The following is a 25,070-nucleotide window of genomic DNA, read 5'->3' as shown; positions in this document are numbered from 1 at the left end:
GCAGGGTTGGAGATCCCTGGCTGAAGCTGTGAAACATTACGTTAATGAGCTGACTTCGCCTCTACAGCTGTGTCGTAACCGACTCCTCTTGTTCCCAGCTGGAGGAGCCCAAAATGTCACAAGGTCCCACCCAGCCATGGCACAGATCATCACTGGAGGCCAAGAGCTGAGCGCTGGAGGCAGTCAGGCTGGAAGCACAGAGCAGCGGGGGCAGTGAGTGGCTGGGCGGCCGGAGGACGAGACTGTCCCTGCCGTTTGCCCGTTGAGATGTGGCCTGCATTGGGTTCTGTTGAGTGTCAGGCGGCCCCAGTACCAGCGTGTGCAGGTGCATCTCGCTCCGAGTTACCTTCGACAGCACCGGGGGACCATGCCAAGACGTTTGCGGTACTTGATCTGAGATGCTGTATGCGGACTGCTGATCTCCCGGGGGCTCCGCATGTTGGTCTGGGATGTGTCCGTTCATACGAGACATTAGCATTCCCAAATGTTGCAAAGAGTTTTTCTTGGAGCGAGAAAAGCGCTGCAGACGGCTGCTGGTCCGCACAAATGCAGACGAGTGGGATATGTTGTTCCTCAAGCCATTGCTTTCCTGTCTTTCTCTGGCCGGTCCCGACATGGATTTGAAGAGAGCCGATACGCTGAACTGGGACTCTCGGTTTCTCCTGTAACACTGGGAGAAGGACGTAGATGCTTTGGATCTAGATGACTCTCCCCCATCCCCACATCTGGGTCCTCCAAGCCTATCGCCCTCCTCGTCCTCTTCTTCCTCGGGCTCAGCTGTTTCGTCCTGCTGAGTGGCCTCGCTACTAGAAGAATATGTGCGTCGCGGTGGTTTACGGTTGCCCAGCAGGTCAAGAACCTCGTAGCGGAAGCTGGAGATATCCTGCTTAAGTTCCTGAATGCAGAGAAACGATATGCAATTACCGGAGCGTAAACTGCACTACCTAATTACAGGAAATATTCTAATGTTATGACATTGGCTGCGTTTACACTTGGCATTAATATGCGATCACCGTGATCTGATCAAGCAGATCGGGTCATCAGTCAATAAGGACACGGCGCGTTTACACTTTGCAACATCAGCCGACTTCTCGATCTGGATAACCGATCTGATCTGTATTTCCCGCGCAATATTTAAATAAATCTGTGGTGCAAAGTCGACCTGAAGTAGAAACCATTTTCCGTTGTGGGACATTTTACAAATCAAAATAAATGTATGAGTCTCACTAGCGCTCTTCTTCCGAAGATCGGGAGAGAGGGGGGTGGTGTTTTGCGTGATGTTGACCTGTGAATTTTGTGACTTGCGTTTACGTTTACATTGAGATCTGATCACAATGCGTCCTCGACTACCTCTGGACCAGGACACGCTGATCGAATAACATTCTGATCAGAAGCGTGTTTTTACACTTGTCTTTTCAATGTGTATGTGGACAACATCCGGATACAGGTCGCATGTTAATGCCAAGTGTAAACGCAGCCATTATCTTCATGACTTCTGGTTCTTATGGTTTTGCTTGTGGACTTTAGGAATTAGTCATATCTGGATTTTATCATCTTCCATAATCAGTCTCTCCCCAAATGTCTGAGGTTTAATATAAGGAGATGATAGCATCACAATATAGAAACCAAGCAACCAATAAAATGTCGTTTTGTCATATTGTGCCTAGTTCGGTGGTTAAGAGTTCACTTTGCACTGAAATGTCCTAAAAGGAAATCGCTATTTAGGCTATGAATTTCATAGCAAGCAAAATGGATTTTATAAGATAAAGTTTCCCACTCTGAAATTTGATTGGATGAGCTGTGTTTGAACCCACGTCTGTGATGGCACATCAACCAAACTTTATATTTATAGAAGTTGCTGTATTGCACTTTAAACAGTGTACAGTTAGGCTAATGAACTATTAATTTAATATTAATAATTAACAATAATGACTGTAAATATTTACTAAACACTGTAGTCTTTTATAGCAATTCGGCTTATTAGGCAGTAAATAATTATGAATGAAAATAATTTGCAGCTCTAATTCAAAGTTCATTTATTCTATAAATAATATGTAAATGGTTCATATTGTGTATCTACTCAATGTTATTGATTTCATTAGTATTCATTTCTAAAGTGTGTTTCTAGCACATGTAACAGTCAAACCTGCATAACTGACTACTACATTATAAAAATGTACACTTTAAAAATACAAATGAGATCGAAGCCTCTATAAGTGCCTATATAGAGAATAAGATGACCCAAAAAAACCTTCATACCTTGAAGTTCTCCTCTGTCAGCCCTTCATCTGTTTTGGCGCTGCGGATCATGGCTGCAACATATCGCTTTACCAAGTTTCTGATCACCTCCTAAAAACAGCCACAAACAGGATGGGCTTCAATACATTTTTCTTGACATATTACATTCTGATCTACAAATAACCGTGTTTTCCTCTTCAGTATGAAGCACAAGAACTTTCCACATCCCCAAAGGAGGTGAAGATTTATTCTCGGATGGGGTAAGATAGGGTGATGGGCTCTGAATGTGATTGGCATGCGCATATTTTCCAGTTTATTAAGCGGCGAAAATCAGTTTTGGGCATATTCATGACATATGTATTAGCTGGAGGTGAAAATCTGGATGTGCATTCATTAGCATTTATTTGCATATCCAATAAAGAATGAGCCAGCAGTGGCTCTCTAAACACGCTTACGCACAACAACAAAATAACAGCTAGTGCAATATCCGCTATTGCAGCTCTTGATTGTTGGGGAGAAACATTTGTCTGTAGCAATTATATACAACCTCACACTCACGAAAGACCCTGCTTAATAGAATAGTTCACCCAAAAATGACAAATCTGTTTTCACACAACATAAGAGATTTCGAACAATCATCACACATCTCTTGCCATACAACAACACAAGCAAAGCTGTCAACCTAAAAAAAACAACAACAATGTATCAAAAAGCGTCATATGACTCAGTATTCTGCTATATCTTGTGAATCCATACAGTAGATTTTAAATTTAAGGGGGGTTTTGCGCAACACTGCTTTCAACTAAAAATTGAAATATTTTAATTCGTTTTGGCCGTTCATTTACACGACAATAGCGCTTGGGGGCCTGAAAACAGAAGCTTTTGAAAACGGGTTTCAAAGTGCAAGTTTTTGAAAACGATATGCTATCAACTCCATATAAGCTATAAAAACGTCCGCAGGTGTGTAGTGTTTCTTTACAAAGTGACATCGCCATCTACTGGCCTGGCATGCCATAATGCAGTGTTTTTAGCAGTTTTCGTAGTTCCTTTGTGAATTTGGGTCATTTTGACTGTTGTTGTTGTCAAGTTTGACAACTTTTCAAAAGCGCAAAAGGAAAATCTTTTCAATTTTTAGTACAATGATTGTTGTGTAAATGTACCCCGAGTTGTCATTCTCTGATAATGTTGCATCGTCATCATTTATGGTGTTTTGACACCCTTTTCACTATGAATTACCATTACATAGTGCATAACTATGTAAAATTCCTCCAAAATGTCTGTGCTCCACAGACAAACAATAGCAGTATACAAACGAGAGAAGTGTGATTACTGCTTTAAGTTCCTCCCTGCGCTCACATACGTTACATTGTTTAGTGGCAGCTGTGTTGTTTCTTTATGGATGTTCATTACAGTGTAGCGGCTATGCACCAGAGGTTGCTGGAGTCTGGATGGCTATGTATTATTGCATTAGCAATCAGCAGGGATTCAGTGGTTATAAAATTCAAAGCAGGACAGGGTGTAATGCAATTAGAGCAAGTAATGAATATGCACTGATTAACAACACAACATAATATTTATTTTCAGTGTGATCATGCATTATTTATTTTAAACCGATTTAAAATCCCTTCTACATGATTTTTCTCTTTGTAAGCACCTAGAACTATCATTGACGAAAAGACATGCAAATTATACAATGTGCAATGCTCTAATAACTCATTAATATGCATGATGCCAGTAGGCTAATGTTTGTTTTCTCATCTAAATAAACCGTTGGAATTGTTAACATATTAACAGCAAGGTTCTGATCCAACAGCATGCTGGGAAACGGATTAATGACACGGATGCCAAACTGTGATGGATAGGGCCAAATGTCATTACCTGGTAGTGCTGGTTCTGAATAAGGTTATCGGCATGCCTTTCCTGAAACAGACAACAATAGCAAATTTCAACAATAAATGTGCGACATTATGTAATACTTATGATCCAAAGGTGAATAGTTTGAACTATCATTACTGTTATTTTAGTATTGTTGATACTGTATACTAATATAGTTTTTATTATTATTTTGAATTTATTTTTCATATTTTATATTTTCACATATTTTCATTATCTTTTAAATGTCTATATATGGTTTTTATTAATTTATTAGTTTGTTTTAATCATTTTAGTACTTCAAGTTAAAGGTGCTGTATGTAAGTTTTTGACTCTACTAAAGCATAAAAATACCATAATATGTTTGCAGGTATTTAGGAAACATGCTAAGTTAACATACTTGTTTATCTGAAAAACAATGCTACAGTCAATCTCCTTTGAAAATGTGCGTTCCGGGCCGGAATGTCGGTCTCTGTTTTGGTTTGTGAAACCCGCCCACTGCCAGTTTACCCAATTGTATTTCGGCACCCGGGGTTGCCAGTGGGCGGAAAACACAGCGTATTTCATTTTATTCAATGTCAAGTGGGCTCGTTCCTGTTGGTGTCGTCAATCTGGCAACCTGCATGTGCGTCAATTCTGAGGAGGAGGTGAAAAAAAACCTGCTCCAATATTTTGAATTTGGACCGCAATACCTAGTTCAACCACTCCGTGTCAATCCTACATACAGCACCTTTAAACTAAACAAAAATGGAAATGTATTTTTGCGTTCAAGTCATGTCGGATAGATCGTATTTACAAGTTGAATGCACATGAACACCACCACAAAGTCGTTATTACGAGCTCACGCACCGGATGCCGTGCGCGCGCTCAAAGACAGTTGGACATAGTGGTGTATTAGAGGTAAAAAATTATATAAATACTGTTCGGTTTCTGGCACAAACCGATCGTTTCGTGTCTTAGGACATCAATGTGTCGTCACGAGCCGCAGGGTTTAATTTGGATTTGTCTGTGCATGTTTTTTTTTACTCTCATAGATTTTGTTACCATTGCCATGCATTATACGACTGATAGACTGCAACAGTTTGACTTAAAAATCATCATATGTGTTCTACTGAAGAAACAAAGTCACCTACATCTTGGATGCCCTGGGGGTAAGCAGATAAACATCACATTTTCATTTTTGGATGAACTATCCCTTTAACAGACCATGTTGTATTTTCTTAGGTACACCGCCATCTTGTGCCGACTAAACTGACTTGAACGCACCTGACGTCGTAATTACGACTTGTCAACTCGTAAGTACGAACATCCCAGGAGGACTTGAACGCAGCATAAGTCACTAGCTAAAATAAAATAAAAAATGTTTTAAATATTTTTGTTAGCATTTATTTTTAAAGACTTTTTAATGGTGTTAGTTTTATGATAACATCCTTAAATAACCTAAAAATGAAAACTGTTGTCATTTCTACACCTTCATAATGTTCCAATCCTGCATGACTGACTTCCGTGGAACACAAAATATATTGTTAGAAGTTACAATTTACACTGAAAAATGTTTCGCTAATTTAAATTTGAGTGAATTTGGCCCTTTTTTGGCCACATGATTACATCTGATTTTAGACATTAAGGGTCAGATTTACTAAATAGGGCAAATAAGTGCGAGAGCACAATCCCATAAAAGTGCATTTCTGTAATAACCATGCAATCTACCAAGAGCAGCTCAAATTAGCATCTGGTTTAAGACGTATCTTTTTTGGGCAGTAAATAATGGCACAAAAACCAATAAATTAACTAGTGCAAACATTAGTAAATCTTGCTGCATGATTCATTAAAATACTCTCCTCCCATAAATTTTGTGTCTGAAATGGAACCTCCTACAAATGCATTTGCAATACGTTCAGCTGCAAAAATGACTGTGGCCATGCCTTTTCATGGCAAATTTTTCACTGCATGTCTTTAGTAAATCCTGACAGTAGCTTTTTAACGCCAAAAGAGGGTTTGAGCTGGTGAAAGCCGTTAGTAAATCTGGTCCTTATTTGCTCTACCACTCTCAAACTTACTTTCAATACCAAAATATGAGAAATATATTTAAAAGCTTTTCTGCATGTTTTAGTTGATGGTTACACCACATGACATTTTTAGTCATTTGGAAAATGCTAAAGTTTTTCAAAGCCATATCCACATTAATTCAAATAGTACTAAGAATAATAAAGCTTGGCACACGTGTTTTTAAGTATAGATTTTGGTCAAAGACACTCTTATTTTCCATTGACCCAGATGGTAAAAGTGCTAATTGCACAAATACAATACAAATGGCAGTTAGTCTTCAATCAATAATGCACATTATTATGCTCCTCATTTTTAAAAGTTTTATTTAGTCACCTAGCCTGGTCAGACTGTCTTTTAGCCACGTTTCGACTGGTCACCCAACTAAACTTGCTAAATACCATCTTGGCAAGGCTAGGAGACCAGATTAAGACCAGATTAATCCAGCTAAAACAGCTAATCATTTAGCCTCTGGTTAAAGCAGATCGCTTCATTGCAATTTACACTGAAAAATGTTTCGCTAATTTAAATTTGAGTGAATTTGGCCCTTTTTTGGCCACATGATTACATCTGATTTTAGACATTAAGGGTCAGATTTACTAAATAGGGCAAATAAGTGCGAGAGCACAATCCCATAAAAGTGCATTTCTGTAATAACCATGCAATCTACCAAGAGCAGCTCAAATTAGCATCTGGTTTAAGACGTATCTTTTTTGGGCAGTAAATAATGGCACAAAAAACAATAAATTAACTAGTGCAAACATTAGTAAATCTTGCTGCATGATTCATTAAAATACTCTCCTCCCATAAATTTTGTGTCTGAAATGGAACCTCCTACAAATGCATTTGCAATACGTTCAGCTGCAAAAATGACTGTGGCCATGCCTTTTCATGGCAAATTTTTCACTGCATGTCTTTAGTAAATCCTGACAGTAGCTTTTTAACGCCAAAAGAGGGTTTGAGCTGGTGAAAGCCGTTAGTAAATCTGGTCCTTATTTGCTCTACCACTCTCAAACTTACTTTCAATACCAAATGATTCAGGTCAAAGTAATGTAAACCTTACACCATATATATATATATATATATATATATTAAAAAATCATCAGTATCAGATGGCACTTACAGCAATGAGTTGGTAAGAGTTGTTCATCATAGCGATGAGCATGTTCAGCAGCACCACCAGTGAGATGACATTGTAAGTGCCGAACATGGTGGCCCCCACAAACTCGGTAAACTCATGACGAGCCTTCACATTGGTAACATACAGATTCAGCAGCCCAAACACAGACCAGAAGAGAGACTGAAGAGTTTCAAACAGTCTGAGAAGTCAAAGAGAGAGAGGGAAATAAAGAAAGGGGCAAAGCAAGAATTGTCATATATCGAGTTTCTCCCAAACACACATATTGTGTATAATAAGGGAAAGTTAGAATTAAATTGGGCACTGAATTTGAATGGGTTTAAGCCTGCACTATTATCAGCAATGACATACTGTCTTTATCAAATATAGCCAAGAAAGAAACACACAAACTGAAAGCATCAACTTTTTACTAATTTACTATCCCAGTTTAATTAGCAGAGACAAACATAACAAAGGCCTCCTGTAGCGAATTGATGCGTTTTTGTAAGAAAAATAGCCATATTCAAAACGTAATAATCACTTTAATCTAGCTTGCGCTCACTGTTGTACATGGAAGCAGCTCCGGGCGGATGACGTATGAGGTCGGCTTTGCGCATGCGCTGCTCAGAAGTGACGCACAAGGAAACGCAGCGGAGAGATCAAAACAAAACAACGGTCACTAATTAGAAGTACAAAATGAGGATTTGTAAAAAAGAATGTCAGAGGATTTCAATATAAGCCAAGAGGAGACTGGTTTTCCTTTGCTAAAGTAAGGAAACTTTGCTTTCTTTGATCCTGTAAACAAACGTTGGTTTTCACAAGACTCACTGGCGCATGCGCAACGCTGACCTCATACATCATCCGCTCGGAGCTGCTTTTGTGTACAACAGAGAGCGCAAGCTACATTAAAGTGATTATTAAGTTTTGAATATGGATATTTTTCTTACAAAAATGCATCGATTCGCTACAGGAGGCCTTTGTTCACCCCCCGGAGCCGTGTGTGACGTTTTTTTAATGGATGGGCGCTTTTTATTGAACTTCTTTTGGACTGATGCATGCAACACCCGCTGAGTGGCATTAAACAGCTTTAAAAATCAAAGACTATTTTTAATATAACTCCGACTGAATTAGTCTGAAAGAAGAAAGTCATATACACCTAGGATGACTTGAGGGTGAGTAAAACACAGCCTAATTTTCATTTTTGGGTGAACTAACCCTTTAAGAGAGTACAATTAAAGGGATAGTTCACCCAAAAAGGAAAATTCTGTCATTAATTACTCTGCATCAGCAGCACCACATGCATGTGTCGTGATACTCTCGTGAATGTGCAGCGGAGACTGACATGGAAGAAAATAAATTGTTGAATAAAGTCGTTATTTTTGTTTTCTCTGCACACAAAAAGTATTCTTGCAGCTTAAAGTTTGAAGGCATGGACTATTTTAGTGATGACCTTACTACCTTTCTGGGCCTTGACCGTGGTAGTTCCCTTGCTGTCTACGCAGGGTCAGAAAGCTCTCGGATTTCATCAAAAATATCTTAATTTGTTTTCCGAAGATGAACGAAGGTCTTACGGGTTTGGACCGACAGGAGGGTGAGTAATTAATGACAGCATTTTCATTTTTGGGTGAAGTATCCCTTTAAGAAAGAACATATAAATAATTATTATAACTAACTTTAACTACAAATGCAAAGTTTCTCAAGATAAACTTAGCAAACCCTTGTTTGAATGTTTTAAAGGAAAGTTAAAAAAAACTTTTAAAATGGATGGAAGGATGTATGAAAGATAGAATGGTAGACAGACAGACAGACAGGATAGATAGATAGATGGATGGATGGACGGACGGACGGACAGGTAGATAGATGGATATCTGATTCAAATTCCTATTCAATTTCATATAGGGAGTGGCCAATTCAATTAAAATTCAACCTCCTATTATACACTGAAATGGGAAAGAAAAAGTGGAGGATGCTTTTCCTTACTGTTTTTACTTAGAATCAAACCAAATATTTGCCTTTTCAGGAGTAGTTTTAAAATATATTGGTATCATTGAAATCTCTTCCCATTTCTGAACATATTATTACTGCACAGCCTTGAGCAACAGATTCTCGTCATTACACACAACAGTTGATGGATGACACGCTGCTCTATAATTTTGTCTTCGTCCTCCGAGATCAAATGATTCTGCAAGGCTCATGCTATGATGTGAAAATTCAGAAAGATCATAACCATTTCCACTCTTGTTTCCGTTCTCATTTCTTTCTCATTTTGACCTCTGCAGGAGGTCAGCATTAAGCTGCGTGTGGCATCTTGGCCACATTATATTCATTGATCAAGTTGACTGAAGTGTCTGTGTGGGTTTTGTAATATGTGCATCACAGTTCATTTATTCTGATTATTAGCAAAGCTATAAGACCTCTGTTACTGCAAAGCCAAGCAGGGAGCTCAACTGTTGAGCTGTCATTATCATCTAATGTCTGATGTCCTCAACACACGGGACGTTTTTTTTACGTCTGACTCTAGGAGAACAAAAAGGATGTTCAAGCCAAAAAAGCTAAGCTGATTTGCTGGTCTTGGCTGGTATAAGATGGTCTCTGAGCCTAATTCTGCTGGTGCTCAGCTAGTTTAGCCAGACTTCCCAGACTGACTAGTTAAAAGTGACCAACACCTTTCTAAAACCAGTCAACAGACCAGTCCAACCAACCTCAGGTTCAGGTCAGGCTCAGATATCAACTAGATCAGCTTAAACCAGCTAAGACAACTACTTTAATGTAGTTAACACTGTTTTTAGCAAGCCCCATTCCGTCTAGAATTTTTTTTATCTTGGCTTCAGAAAACTTGGAAATTAGTTCTCAAGTTGGACTGCTTTAATTAGACATTACTCTGAAAAAAAGCAATGGCCAGGCTGAGTTTGTTATTTTGTACCGTCAATTTTGTATCGTGACAGCCACTCGTCACCATCTTTTTTCAATGTATGGAAATTAAGTACACTTATTGTATTGAAGGTGCACTTGTAGTGTACTTCAAGCTTAAAACTGTATATGGAATATACAGTAGTCTCTGTACTATAGTCTCACAGAGCCAAATCTACATAGTCTATAGTCTCAAATACACTTTATAATCAAGCTATTATAACAATGTAATTGTAAATACCTCATCTGTCAACATGATGGTGGTGAATTGCAGAGCTGATGTAAACATATCCACATTGCTGTGATCAGATGCTTTCTTAACTGCTGTTTTCTCACTGCTGTCATTTTTTTGTGTTTATTTTGTTATTGAGAGGAAAGCATGCAGCACATATGTGACACTGGGCCACAAAATCAGTCATAAGGGTACATTTTTTTAAACTGAGATTTATATGTCATCTGAAAGCTAAATAAATAAGCTTTCCATTGATGTAGCCTTTGGGTTGTTAGGATAGGACCATTTTTGGCCGAGATACAACTATATGAAAATCTGGAATCTGAGAGTGCAAAAAAATCTAAATACTGAGAAAATCGCCTTTAAAGTTGTCCAAATAAATTTCTTCGCATTGCATATTAATAATCTAATTAATTTACAAAATATCTTCATGAAAACATTATCTTTACTTAACTCTTAAAGGCAGGGTAAGTGATTTCTGGTAGCCAATGTTGATATTTGAAATCACCAAAACAAACATGCCCCTACCCCAAAAGGCTCTTGCCCCTATTTTGATAGCTCCGCCCCACATATATGTACGCAACCCAGGCAACGATTCGTTCTGTGAAACAAAGCAAAACCAATCTTACACCGTGTCTACATCGGACGTGAGCGGCGCTGCGCAACAAATCCCCGACAGTAAACTGCTGCCGGGTTCTATATATGATGTGCTGACACAAATTTCAATTGGTTTTCAACGGTCGTTTGATCGCATCCAGTGTAGGCAGACTTTAGCTGTTGTAGACACGGTGTTACTCACCTATTGAGAAGAAACAAAGCAACCTCGGCGTCCGATCGCAGGCCTCCGCTCCTTGAGTTCTCTCCAGCGCTGGAAAGCTGATCCGATATTTACACGGGTGCTACTTCTTGCCTTATCGTTCCGCAGACGTTTTCCTCTTTTGTTTTTTTATCCACCATCTCTATCTTTCTGTCGCTCCGCTCGGCTGATGTCCGTCCCATGCACTGAAAGCTCTCTCCTCCATATCACGAGTAGACACGCCCCTTATTGCTGATTGGCTACAAGTTTGTTTTGCTATTCAGCCTGAATCAGTTTTCTAAAGTGTTTTTGAAAAATTACATACCCTACCTTTAATGTCTCATTGGGGTCCAGCTGACCCCATTTGAATTTTTCTTAGTTTTTAAGAAGTGTTCCCTTCATCTCAGTGGAATGAGATTCTGTGACTTTTCCTAAATAATCTATCTAAACACACACAAAAATCTGGGCTTGATTTGGTTGTTCTAAAGGGGAGTAAAAAAATAGAGGGCTAGATGGTCAAAGTCAGTTGATTATTTTTTTTTTCTAAAGTGACGTGACATGTGGCCAAGTATGGTGACCCATACTCAGAATTAGTGCTCTGCATTTACCCATCCAAAGTGCACACACACAGCAGTGAACACACACCCGGAGCAGTGGGCAGCCATTTATGCTGCGGCGCCCGGGGAGGAGGTGGGGGTTCGGTGCCTTGCTCAAGGGCACCTCAGTCGTGGTATTGAAGGTGGGAGAGAGCGCTGTACATTCACTCCCCCCACCTACAATCCCTGCCGGTACGAGACTCGAACCTGCAACCTTTGGGTTATGAGTCCGACTCTCTAACCATTAGGCCACGACTTCCCCCCCATTTCGCTGTATTGTTATTGTTTTTTGCAGTTCAAGATGTTCTAACTTGATGCAAAATGATGCATCCGTTAAATGGGTCGCAATGAATGTGTTATGTCAGGGAATCGGTCGCAATAAGCTTGTGTTTCATTGTAAAGCAGACACAAATCGCTGCAAAGGAGCACATAAGTTGCTGGCTGCAGTTCACGTAACGGCCACCGTTGTTGCTAATAACAAAGCTTTATGTGAAAAAGTCACCCGTGTGACTTACGACTGGTTTTGTGGTCCAGGGTCACATATTTACATATTCATCTTTACATAGTCATCGCTCTCAGCAGTGTCAACAGCGTGTATCACTGCAAAGGAGCAAATACGTTGCTGGCTGCAGTTCACTTAACGGCCACCGGTGTCACTAATAACAAAACTTTATGAATTCTACATATAGCTTCTTTAAAAGTATGCTAAAGTATGCTTCTTTTTAATCTTGACATTCGACTAAAGAGCTTTACAATGGGTTTCACTCACGTAGAGAAGGCATTGTTCTGCTTCTCACAACGGATCCCTTTGCAGTGGTTGGGCTCTTCGGACGCCTTCGTCTCATAGTAGAAGTAGAGCTGGTTGAGGCCGTTGGCGAAAGCCAGCAGCACCAGACAGTAGATGAAAAGGAACTTGAGGATGTCCAGCAGCATGCGGCCGAGAGAGATCTGCAGTGGGCCCAAGTGAGAGTTGGCGGTGAACAGAGAGATGAGACGCAGCGAGCTGAAGATGTTGGCGATGGCGAATAGAGCCTCGGCGATGAGCGTAGGGTGCCACATCTCCCACTCCACACGAGGACGAGAGCTGTTGTACTGATGGAGAGAGAAGATATGAGAGATAAATGGAGACAGTTCTAGTTCCTACTACAAGCTGAAATTATTTACTGTAATAGTTTCTGTAATACTGTAGCTTGCATTAAAATGCTGGTATAAACCTTAAAGTAGGCCACCATTTTAAGAGATATAGTAGCCAGGTAGAGAGAGTTCATTGCAAAATCCATCAGGTTCCACCAGTCGTGGACGTACTCTGTGAAACCACCATCCCACATCTCTTTAATCTCCGCCCAGATGAAGCCTGCAAGGGCCAAAATGAAAATATTAAAAACAAAACATTGCAATAACGGCAAAACAGTACAAAAAGTGCAGGGCCTCCACTTTCACTACATAAGCCCTTTAGGGCAAAATGAACAAAAAAATATTTTAGTTACTAAATGAAAGTTATTATTATTTTATTTTTTTCTGTATTTTTTCCCCAGTTCTGCCAGTGTTTAAGAATAAACATTTGCCCTTTGGATTCATTTTTTGTTTGTTTAATTTAATTTACATTTTTAAATTTTCTTTTATTTATCAATTTTCTTTTATTTGTGTTTTTATTTAATTTATATATTTTTATTTAATTTATATATTTTTTGTTTATTTTTTTATTTTTTTTAAATCAAAAGACAAAATAAATTATACTGGAAAACATGTACTTAAAAACTAAATTGTCTCACCATGCCCCTCAGGGCCTCTGTAACATGTCCCCAAAATTAATTAATTGAAATAAAACAAAACAGAAAACAAACAAATGCTGTTAGGCTAACATATATACATTTTCACTGGTCCACTGCCTAGTGCTCAGAAATAAAGTAAACTCCGTTTTCGCTGATTGCACCTGTCCTCCAGACTTCAGATCATTTGTTTCAAGCCTCCACTTGTGTCTACTTCTGGACTTGTGTGTGCTTTGAGAGAAAACCTCAAGCCATTATGATTGAGCCCTGGTGTAATCAATCCTGAACTGGGACTCGAGATATGATTTCCTCTGCTTTTGTCTTGAGGTCAATAAATTATGATATCAATAATTCATGAGTATTCATTTACTTCATGAGAGGGATAAAACCATAGCCGTATCTATTTCCTGTGCAGGCCACCAGTTTTACTGCTTGAGAAATGAGCCAGCTAAGTGAATGTTACAGATCAGCGTTTCTTCATTATTTGAGCTAAATGGAGATTTGAGACTAGATTTTCACACTTTGGATTCCAGCACAACAGTGTCCGCCCACTTTATTTTTCCTAATCATTTTCTAAAAAGGGATTTTAAAAATGCTGCATTAAAGTGTTCTAAGCAATGAAAAAAGACTTTGAGAAAAAAGTTTAAAAAGGTACATATGTGCAAAAGAAGTAATACTGCGTGTGCTAAAGATGCACTCAAATGTCCCAAAGAAGTCTTACCTAGAACCCAGGGTAAGATCATCCACTCCACAATGGTGGGTGGAGGTCCCTGTACATGCAGATCAGTTTGCACGATATGCTGTGAGGCGAGGAGGAGGAGGAAGAGGAAGGTCATGTAGGAGGCAGTGTGGCAGATGAACTTGATGAAAGGTTTCTTGATGAAGGTTCCTAGGGTGCTCTTTGGAGCCAGAAGGTATATGAGGGAGAAGACAGGGAAAAGCAGGCCAATGATGAAGCAAGTGACAAGCTTCACTGCCCAGTGACGTCGTCTCCAACCTGGGAACCCATCGTACCACAGTGTTGCCAGGAGCTGCTGGCAGTTGGGCTGAGCTACAAACTGTGAGAATATAATAATAGTTGAATGTTCTAATAAGCCAGTGAAATTCATGACAAATACAGATAAAGACAGTATTCAGTAACAGGCATAATATTTTAACTGCCTGACATTTAAGCATGAAATGCTCTGACAAGATGTAAGAAAAATTGGTTTCACTAATGGTTCTTCTGTAATTCTGTGGTGCTAATTATTATTATACAATTTATTTTCATTGCATATCAATACTTTTAGTAAATATTTAGGTCAGGTATATTTGAGAACTTCTATCATAAATTATGGAACACTGGTTTAGTAAGTTTTGTACTAATTGTCCATGTTTTATTATTATTATTTTTTTAAAGATATTTTGTTTTTGCATGGATGGGAACTTTAATATTTTGTAATATTCTAGTGCTTCCAGAACGTTGTGGGACTAACCATAAAAGACAAAACATCCAACATATATTTCTAAAGATTTGACGGCTAATTTTTCGAGAACTGTTAATACTAAACTGTTGTTAGCAGAGTATTATGCATGTATCATGTCATTTTACGCATTAGTAAAAACATTCGTTTTTATAAGTTATTGTCAATATATTGTCTATTTACTTTTCATGAGCACTGTGATACACAAAAAAATTGTTATTTTCGTATTTAGAATGTCACACTTTAAAAAGAAACATTAAATATAGAGGCGAAGTGGTGTTATATAGATGTTAAGATTATACAGATGTTTATACATATTCTTGGTTGTAACTTCGTATATTATTGATAATAATATCAATGTATGTGAAAATTGAATAAGGGGGAATCTCACAAAAAAACTACTAAGAAACGTCTAAAAATTTAAAATGAATAATAGGATTATTTGTATTGTGCTATTAAATCACTCATAGATTATCATACAAATGTAATGCAAAAACAAACAAATAAATAAAAACAAAAAAGTTTGTAAATTTGTATAAAAAATTGTGAGTGTTTATGTACCTCCATTGTAAGTTGCTGTTTGTTTTGTTTTGTTTTGTTTTGCTTTGCTTTGGATCTGTGATCTTTGGATATTGTTTACGTTTCTCCATTGTAGGACACTTTGGCCATTCTTTGTGACGTACACTGTAAAAAAATTTTTTTACCGTTAAATTCACAGTAATTTTTTACAGTGTACTCATATATTAACTGAATGTTTTTTTTTAACTACTATCTATCAATCATCCTAAAAAAAAGCAGCCAAGTGCACATATGACAAAAAACAACAAATGTTAGGCAACAGTATAAATGGTGAAAAGGTTTTTAAGTGAGTGAACACCAGTGAGGTTTGACATTCATGTCATTACGTAATACTTTTCCCACGGGCATCTGAGGTGAAATCAGTTATTAAATCAAACTGTCAGACTTTGAGTAAGAAGTCATTTAGTTTTACTTTTATCACTGGAAAACATTTATTACATTACACTAAAAATTACATTACACTTATTGCAAGATCTATTGCCTTGGAGTAACCTAGAATGAATTGCTCAAGAGCCCATTGTTGATGATTCACAAATCAACCCTTGTGAGGTTTAAACCTGCAAACTTTCATCTCCCAGTCCATTATGCCACACCACCCCAACTCTTCATGTTCTCACAAAATGAGGTTTATATTTTAGCACTGCAGGGGAAAAAAACACTCAAACACCCAGAAATGGCTCCATTTTACACAATGCAGGTGTAAAATGATGTGCCTGTCCATAATAATTGTATAAATAATGTTTCTCAAATCATATTTTTCTCTTGCTGCCTGACCTACATTGCTCTGCAATGTTATTATGTTTTATGAAAGGAGTCATTTCTGCTGTGGACTCCTATTAAACAGACGAATGATTCAAAATGCAGTGGCAACTTGAACTGTTGAAAGCCCTTTATCTCAAGATAACATTTCTAGGGAAATAAGAAACATTCTGATTTACTTTAAGAAAAGTTTTTAAGGTCCTGGTTTAGTCATTTAATTTTTCATATATATATATTTTTTTAATTCATTACATTTTTGTCTTTCATTTCTGTTTTAATATTTTACAAATTTATCAGCAAGAGAGCTGATGAAAAAGGAGGAGAAAAAAAACAAGGACTTCCTCAAAATCAATAGAATCATTGCACGAGGAGGACTTAACATGATTCCCACTGCATTTGATGCGCAGCCAAAATATGATGCACTTATTAAGGCAACATCATGTAGTGAAACTTAATTTGATGCCAGAGGACAAGACAAAAGTTTAGCGGTAGACACACTTAACCGACATTAAGATTGTTAAAAACACTGCATTTTAATTTAGATTTATTTCATAAGCTGCTTATAAAATGCCACAAGCACATGCTTGCACTATGACTAAACCAATCCCTGTTTTTGATGATAATAGTAAAGTTTTCAAGCTTAAGGTTAATTTACACATCCATGCACTGGAGACTATCATAAGCAGTGAGCAAAAAAATTAAATAATAATAATAAATAAATAAATACAAATATAAAATAAAATAAATAATTGAACAAATAAAAATCCACACACTTCACTTTCAAAGATGATTTTAAAAAAGCATCTAATATAATGATATACTTGTGAGAAAGATGCCTTTTTGGTAGTATAATTGTTGTTAAAGCATTTATCAGCAGGGGTTTCCACCAGGAAAAAACAAACAAACACCAAACCCTTGACACCTTGGATTCAAACCTACAACCAATGATAATTAACCAAAATACCACACCGCCCCAAATCCAAATGATTAGGGTTGTAAAGGATCACTTGTTTTCTGGATGTAACAAAAATAAAAATAAAAAAATCTGCCAATTTATATGCACTGATAATGAAATATTCATTGGTTACAATAATAATAATAATAATTAGTAGTAGTAGTAGTATTGTTGTTGTTGTTTTGATCAATAATTGTTGATTAATCATGATTTGGTAAAGTAGCACATTTCATTTATAAAATAAACATTAAATTAGTTACGTGAATTAATGGAGACATTGTGCACTGTTGTCTTCTACCTTAGAAACACTACTAAAATAAAAAGAAATTCATCATAGAAACTTTGGAATTCATAGATTGGAACTTTACCTTTGGACCAATGCTGACTCAGGGTTTTTATAGCCATGGAAAAGTTACTTTTTTGTGCAATTTAAGGCCAGCAGTAGGTGCTGTGCAGGTAAACCTCACACCCTGATCTCAAGAGGCACACTAGTGGCTGCAATCTTTAGCATCCTTGTTAGTGCGCCTGCCACCCATGCTGGAGATCTGGGTTCGAGACCCACTCGGAACAAGAACGAGATGTGGCGGTAAGGACGCGGGAAGGTCACATTTGGTGCCGTGACCTGGATGGGAATGAGGCTTAGGGGGGTGAGTGTAACGGAGGCCAGTAGTAGGTGCCGTGCAGGTAAACCTCACTCCCCTGATCTCAAGAGATGCGCTACTGGCTGCAGTCTTTCAGCGCCCGCCTCCCACGCCGGAGACCGTGGTTTGAATCCTGCTCGGAGCAGGGCGAGTAGGACCGGTTGCGCAATGAACAAGCCAAAGTAGATTGTCTTTCATCTCTTTCTTGCTGCATCAGACACGTTGGTAGAAGTATTTAAAGAATTGTATACATTTTTAAATACATAATCGAATCATCAATTGAATCAAACTTTATGATAAATCAAATCATTATGAATTTGCAAGAATCGCTTTTGAATTGTATCAAAAACCCATTAAATGATTTGCTGTCTAACCACGATTCACACTCCCGCAAACTGTGGATAGTGGAGAAATGATACTCAATCTCTTCTTAAAATTTGTCAGTCTATACTCACCTCTTTCTGGTGGTACTTGATGGCTACCTTGAGCTTGGCCAGGTCTCTGCACTCATGGGGGTCCAGCTCCTCGCTGTGGTCATCCCGATGGTTGAGGATGGTCTCCAGCTCACAGGAGCTACGGGCCTGATCCAGCAAGTCTTTAGCAAAAAGTTTGCACTGCTGCGACAGCTCCTCGTACTCCTGCCGGAACTCGTTCTCCACCTTACTGAGCTCCTTCAGCTCCCAGCCCAGCCTGAATGCAGTGAGGATGGGATCTTCGCTGGAAAGGGCGATGAGAGAGGGGCTGGCAAGAGTTTTGTAGATGTTTAGACGTGAACGGGAGTGCCGAAGGCTGTCCACTTCGGAGCTCGATACACACTCCACGCAGTCACAGCGGATCTGGTGTGGCCGTGGGATGGTGACTTTTCGTTGAACTAGGAGCTTGATTATCTCGTAGTTGTTAGTGTGGGCAGCCAACATGATTGGTGTGATATCGGGTGTAAACTCTGAAAACTGTGTGTCCATCATGTGAGAAGGAACCTAGAAGAGTGAAATAAAGAGAGCAATAAATAAAAGTTAAAGTACGCTAATAAGGAAGTTGTCAATCTTTACAGTTCAGTCCATTGTACTGTGCATAATATTAAAGATGAACACAATCGCCATCCAACAGATACTGATAAAAAAACAAAACAATGAATGTGTTTGTTGCCATTTGTCGGTGTCTGTCGGTGCAATGTGAACTGGCCTTTTAAAATGATTAGAGACCTTAAGGATCCTCGACCCTTGAGATCTGCTTATTGCGCCATCAGCCCATTTCGTCTCCCTTTAAGGGTGCATTAAAATGGGCTTCATACTATGGTTACGGCTCTAACAAAATCTAAATTGTCATCAGTTTTTCCTGTACTGTAATCTTTTGGTAATGCTTTAGATTACAACCTGCGTAATGTACTGCGTAAGTAAACAGAATTTACAGCGTAACTTTTTTGTAATTACAGTGTACCTATTCAGTACCTCCGTGTAGGTATAAGATAACAATATGCGAAGTTTGGAGAATAAAGGAGTAATAATCTGTAAAATTAAAAATAATTTCTACTGTAAGTATTTTGAAAGTAAGGGGTACCTATTCTAATATTACAGGGTATGTATGACCTCTTATATTTGCAAGCGATTAAGCAAAAACATACACTGTGCACTTTTTTATAGCCTACACATATAAAACACGCTGGTAATTGTTTCAATACAAAAGCTCGGTTGAGACTGTTGGGTTAGGAAGCTGGCTTGATGTGACCCAATTTGGGTTACTATCAGTAATAAACCGATGTTGCTGGGTTATGAATGTGGAGGACGTGAATGAGAGCATGCAGCAAGTCACGTGAGTTCAAACGTGAACGGTTCTGTGTGTGCGACAAAATCTGTGACTGCGGTGCTTAAGACGGGAACATGTGTGGAAAATAGGAGAAAACTAATCGAAGCGCAGACGAGGGACAACTTTGAAACTGTCTGGAGTGTGTTCCTTTAAAACTGCAGCAGTGAATGTGTTGAGTGCGAACTGGAAACAGCTGGAATGGTGCATGAGACGAGTCTATCCGTGTTTGCGGCGCTCATGACAGGAATATGTGTAGAAAATACAAGAAAACTAATTGACACGAAGAGGAGAGAGATTTTTGAAACTGACTGGAATGTTCTTTTAAAACTGGAGGGTTTTGTCACATCCACTGAAATACAAATGTTGTATCATGTATTTTTTCTGCGAACAGCTGGAAAGAGGTAAACTTATTTTAAGCTGCATTGAACCTTGATGGTATATCACGCAAAGTTATTTGGTGATAGTGGTGTTGAGAAGTTGCTGGTGTGAAGTTGCTGAAATCGATGAATAAGCTTTCATAAGGTAAGTAGACTTGTGAATTATAAACCATAGCAGAAACTCATTAACTCATTTCACAAGATGTCCAGTTTTGTTGTTCAGTAATCTCCATCATGTCTGTCCTTTTATAATAGAATGTGTACCCCATGGTTAAAAAATACCTATACGCCTATAATCAAATACCAATATAAAATTATAAAAAGTATATATCGTCTTTCTAAATCATTCCCAAACATAAGATTGTTGTTTAGGCCATACATACCCCGTAATATTAGAATAAGCACCTCTTAGTTTCAAAATACTTACAGTATAAATGATTTGTAATTTTACAGGTTGTTACCCCTTTATTCCCCAAACTTCCCATATTATTCCCTTATACCTACACGGAGGTACTGAATAGGTACACTATAATTACAGAAAAGTTACACTGTAACTTCAGTTTACTTACGCAGTTCTTTGCAGGTTGCATATCTGGTTGTTACCCCCTTATTACCCAAACGTAACACATTGTTCCCTTATACCTACACGCACGTTCTTTATAGGTACACTATAATTACAGAAACGTACACCGTAAATTCAGTATACTTACATAGTTCTTTGCGGGTTGTAATCTAAAGCGTTACCAATCTTTTTTATGGACACTTGAACTTGGCATATTTTACAATACAGAGTCTCTTATGCCATCACCCCATTTCATATAGGATTATTCTCTTTGGGTGCATTAAAGCAAAACTAAGTACTTCATATTAGAAATAAAATCAGAATTTTGAGCTGATTTTACTCCACCAATCATACATGTGAATATAGACAGACATGCTGATGAATACATTTCACAAAGTTAAGGATGAATAAGTTGTTTTGATGAATAGCCTACTCTTTTTGAACTGGAGTGAAAATTCTGAGTTCTGAATGTTATATTGCGTGTTCATAGTACATCAAGTTTTTTTATCTCAAAAGATCAAGGAAAAACTGATACCTTTGAGGCATTTTATGAGCCGCTTCAGATATGAAATGAGTCACCCTGATATCTATACCTTTTTCTTTAAAAAGGCCAGTGATTGAATTCAGAGGTGTTTCCTAAAGGCACCTCACATTTCCATGGTGCGAAAAGCTGTGGGAAAATAAAGAACGCAAAATGATTTCAATCTGTGCTGTCCAGCACTTCCAGCAGGAGAAAATAAAAAAATAAATAGAAAATTACAGCAAGGGCTGAAACTCTGCCATAGGACTGGATATTGACGCAGATTTCACAAATTTGCAAGCTCTTGATTCAATTCATGTGCAATTTTGATTCAGTATTGATTCGTTTGGATATCAGGTACATGTCAGTCAGCCTATTGAAAACAATCACTATCTGAACTCATGCCAAAAACAATCTCTCAACTAATGCACACAAATTCAAATGCTATTTATTTTAGATATAATAATCACCACTCAAAAGGTTAAATACAAACATTTATATTGCACATAAGGCAGTTTTATATAAACTTTAATTATATAATTATGTTTCTACTGAAATATAAAATGGTGGAAATAGTTAAACGGTGGTTTGTCGTTACACAGATTTATTCAAATAAATTAGACATCGCTAAGTTATGTAAAAATATAATGATCCTTCTGGGGTTATATTTTGTAGTTGACTAACTAGCTTGGATGGCTTAATTTGTAAAATAACGGATGGCCTACTCTACATTGTTTACTAAACTGTTTCATTTACGTCTTTTCGTGGTTGAAACACTGATTGAGAGATTACATGAAACGGAGACATTTCAGTAAGTTGTACTGTTTCTTTCAGCATACCTTCTGATGTTCATTCATGTTCATGTCAGTTGGCGTGCGTTCCATGCACCCGCTTGCACTGAGGTGGGACATTTAACAGCGCCAAAACGACATTTATTGTTTTAATTTCGTGATAAAGTTCCTTGCGATTGGTAAAAGAGAAGCACACTAACAATGTTCAGTGACGTTGTGTTCACGCATTAAATAATCATAAAATACCAATTCATGGGTTTTAAAGGGGTCATATGATGTTGCTAAAAAGAACATTATTTTGTGTATTTGGTGTAATGAAATGTGTTTATGCGGTTTAAAGTAAAAAAAACACATACTGTATTTTCCCCATACTGTACATTATTGTTTCTCCTCTATGCCCCGCCTTTTTGAAACGCGTCGATTTTTACAAAGCTCATCGGTCTGAAAAGCGAGGTGTGCTCTGATTGGCCAGCTATCCAGTGCGTTGTGATTGGCCGAATACCTCAAGCATGTGACGGAAATGTTACGCCCCTCGCCATACTGTTGATGCCGTGTCCCGGCCGGAGCGACGAAACAAAAAACATGAAAACCCATTACAAACGAGGCATTTGTTGCATCCAGTGGGGACATAATTACTGATTATAATGACTTATACTGTCTTTTTACGCGTTGCGTTACATCGCGCCGCGGAAACATAAAACCATGTCTGCATTTGTGATCGGAGAAATGACAAACTACAAACGCTACTCTACACTGCTAAAAACTCACGTTTGAATCATCAGTGGCAAATCCTTTAAATGAAAACGTACTTACAGACTGTGAGTCAGAACTGCCGGCATTGTAGTCTACAATTCCAGGATCAGGAAACAGTCCTCCATAAAATGTGCTGCACACAAATGAATATTTGGGTTGAACTGTTCTGGAACAGTGTTATAAATACAACTTAACCACTGATTTGTAGTCGTGTCATCTTTTGGAAGACCAAACAAAGTAGTTTCGCTTTCACAACGAAACACACGGCGGCCTAGCTTGAGCTGAGGCCGGGCTAGAGTGAGCGGCGGCCGGTGGGCTTGAGAATGGCGCGGCCGGCGGATTCGACGAAGGAGCGGCAACCACATGTGACGACCCCGGACTGGACTCCGCTTCGTCCACGGTGAAAGCCGATCCGGCGAAGTTGATGTATTCCCTCAGCGACCAGCACAGATCAGCTCTAGGCATGACGAAGCAGATATCATCCTCTTTTGGAAGGCCAAACAAAGTAGTTTCGCTTTCACAACGAAACACACAGCGTCTTCACGACATGGCGGCGGCAACAATACTACAGCGAGAATAAAAGTTACACCTTCTTTCTTTGCGTGAACATTTGAACAAATCTTCCCACATAGTGAGGTAGATATGTGGGGGCGTGTTAGAACGAGCCGTTTTAGGTAGGCGTGGTTAACTCTTAACTTTTATAAAGAATATCTCTTTGGATTTGAGACTTTAGTCTTTGCAACTTTACAGATCTTCTTTAAAAAAAGAAAGACATTTTTCTTTGAAAAATTTTAAATCGCATCATATGACCCCTTTAAGAATCAATACTGGATCATCAAAATGAAGAGCGATTAAAATAGTTTAAACAGTGTTGGTGAGTTCATGATGGAAATATTTACGCACATGAAGTTGAATGCACATGAAGTCCACCACAACGTCATAATTTACGAATAGGAAACTTGACACTTTACGCCATATCGTAATTACCGTGATTATGAGATACCAACTTGTAAAAAGCATTCACATCCTCTTAGAACTCATAATTGCAACTTGTGAACTGGAAGATTTCTTTTAGCCGAGTTTCTGAGTTGGTGTTGAACAGTGAGAAATGAATTAGAAGTGAATTAAATTATTATTATTATTATTATCATTATAATGTTTGTTTACACTGTAAATCTAACATAGATTTACTATATCATATTTTGTACATGCAACTTGTATAGTTGTATATTTTACAACTATACAACTAAGTTGCATGTACAAAATACAATAATATAGTAAAATTACGGTAGATGTACAGTGTAAATGAACATAACAATAGTAATAACAATAATAATAATTTAATTCACTTTAATTCCATTCCATTTACAACACCATAAATTGAATAATAATAACCATACAACTTCATGCCATAATTACGACTTTCCAACTCATAAATACGAACCTGCCAGGAGGACTTTAATGCACTGTCATATCAGTACAGCTACACATGCTATCCAATCAGAAAAGTTGGGTATGACTCTCCCTCTGAAGGAAGTCACGCCCTCACGCACCTGTTTCTCGCCACTTGGCTTCTTGTGGGATAGCAGTAACTCCACTGCTCCCACCACCTCCTTGCGGATGGCGTAGAGGAGTGCATCACCCATGTGCACGCCATGACTCAACAGCAGCTCCATCACCTCCAGGTTCTCATTCTCAATAGCGATGAGGAGTGCGCTGCGGCCCAATGGGTCCAGGCAGTTCACATTGATGTTGTAATAGATCTCGGCCTCCTCAAGGGCCTGTTTAACTCCAGCATAGTCTCCCTTCTCCACCGCCGTCAGGTAGGCTCGTTCCTTGGCAGATAGCTCAACCTCCGCCCTCACGATCTGCAGCGGGATGCGACCGCGGTACGGGGAGTTACGGGCCTTGTTGTAGTACAGCTGCGCCATGAGGTTCATGTGGACTCGGTGACATAAAATGACACAAGTCCAGACAAAGCTGTACAGAGATTGAGCAAACAATCAGTTAATCATTTCAAAATGACACTACATTTCTTTCATAATTGACATGCCGAATCATTTTTAAAAAGTTAAAAAAATTACACATTTACTGTATAAAACATGTGGCAACTTGCTCCGCCCTGATATTTTTATTAGTGCTGGGTAACGATTAACCGCTATTAATCGCATCCAAAATAAAAGTTTTTGTGTACATACTATATGTGTGTGTATTTTGTATATTTATTATGTATATATAAATACACACACATGCATGTATATATTTAAGAAAAAGATGTTGTTTATATATTA

The 25,070-nt window shown here is 38.3% G+C and overlaps 1 protein-coding gene across 1 annotated transcript; it reads right to left on the bottom strand.

The window, feature by feature from the left end:
• On the bottom strand, positions 1-24,719 carry LOC107581989 (short transient receptor potential channel 5-like). The gene is made up of 9 exons (XM_016267684.1): positions 24,333-24,719; positions 18,429-18,950; positions 14,298-14,634; positions 13,022-13,161; positions 12,577-12,899; positions 7,280-7,475; positions 4,117-4,158; positions 2,260-2,349; positions 1-895 (listed from the first exon to the last, which is right to left on the bottom strand). The coding sequence occupies exons 1-9, from the start codon at positions 24,717-24,719 to the stop codon at positions 62-64; spliced, it is 2,871 nt and encodes a 956-aa protein (XP_016123170.1). The 3' UTR covers positions 1-61.
• Positions 24,720-25,070: the final 351 nt, after the last annotated feature.

The sequence above is a fragment of the Sinocyclocheilus grahami genome, unplaced genomic scaffold (assembly GCF_001515645.1).
Source record: "Sinocyclocheilus grahami isolate Dianchi unplaced genomic scaffold, SAMN03320097.WGS_v1.1 scaffold39.1, whole genome shotgun sequence".
Lineage (NCBI taxonomy): Eukaryota > Metazoa > Chordata > Actinopteri > Cypriniformes > Cyprinidae > Sinocyclocheilus > Sinocyclocheilus grahami.
The sequence above is the reverse complement of the archived record's forward strand: the minus strand, read 5'-3'. Positions and strand labels throughout refer to the sequence as shown.

Bases quoted from the DNA above. Each gene is read 5' to 3' on its own strand.
- LOC107581989 (XM_016267684.1), bottom strand. From the start codon at position 24,719: ATGAACCTCATGGCGCAGCTGTACTACAACAAGGCCCGTAACTCCCCG. The intron at 7,476-12,576 runs GTGAGTGAAACC...TTGACTTCTCAG, and splicing joins CAGAACAATGCCTTCTCTAC to ACTGTTTGAAACTCTTCAGT. The intron at 2,350-4,116 runs GTAATGACATTT...GGCTGTTTTTAG, and splicing joins TTCAGAACCAGCACTACCAG to GAGGTGATCAGAAACTTGGT.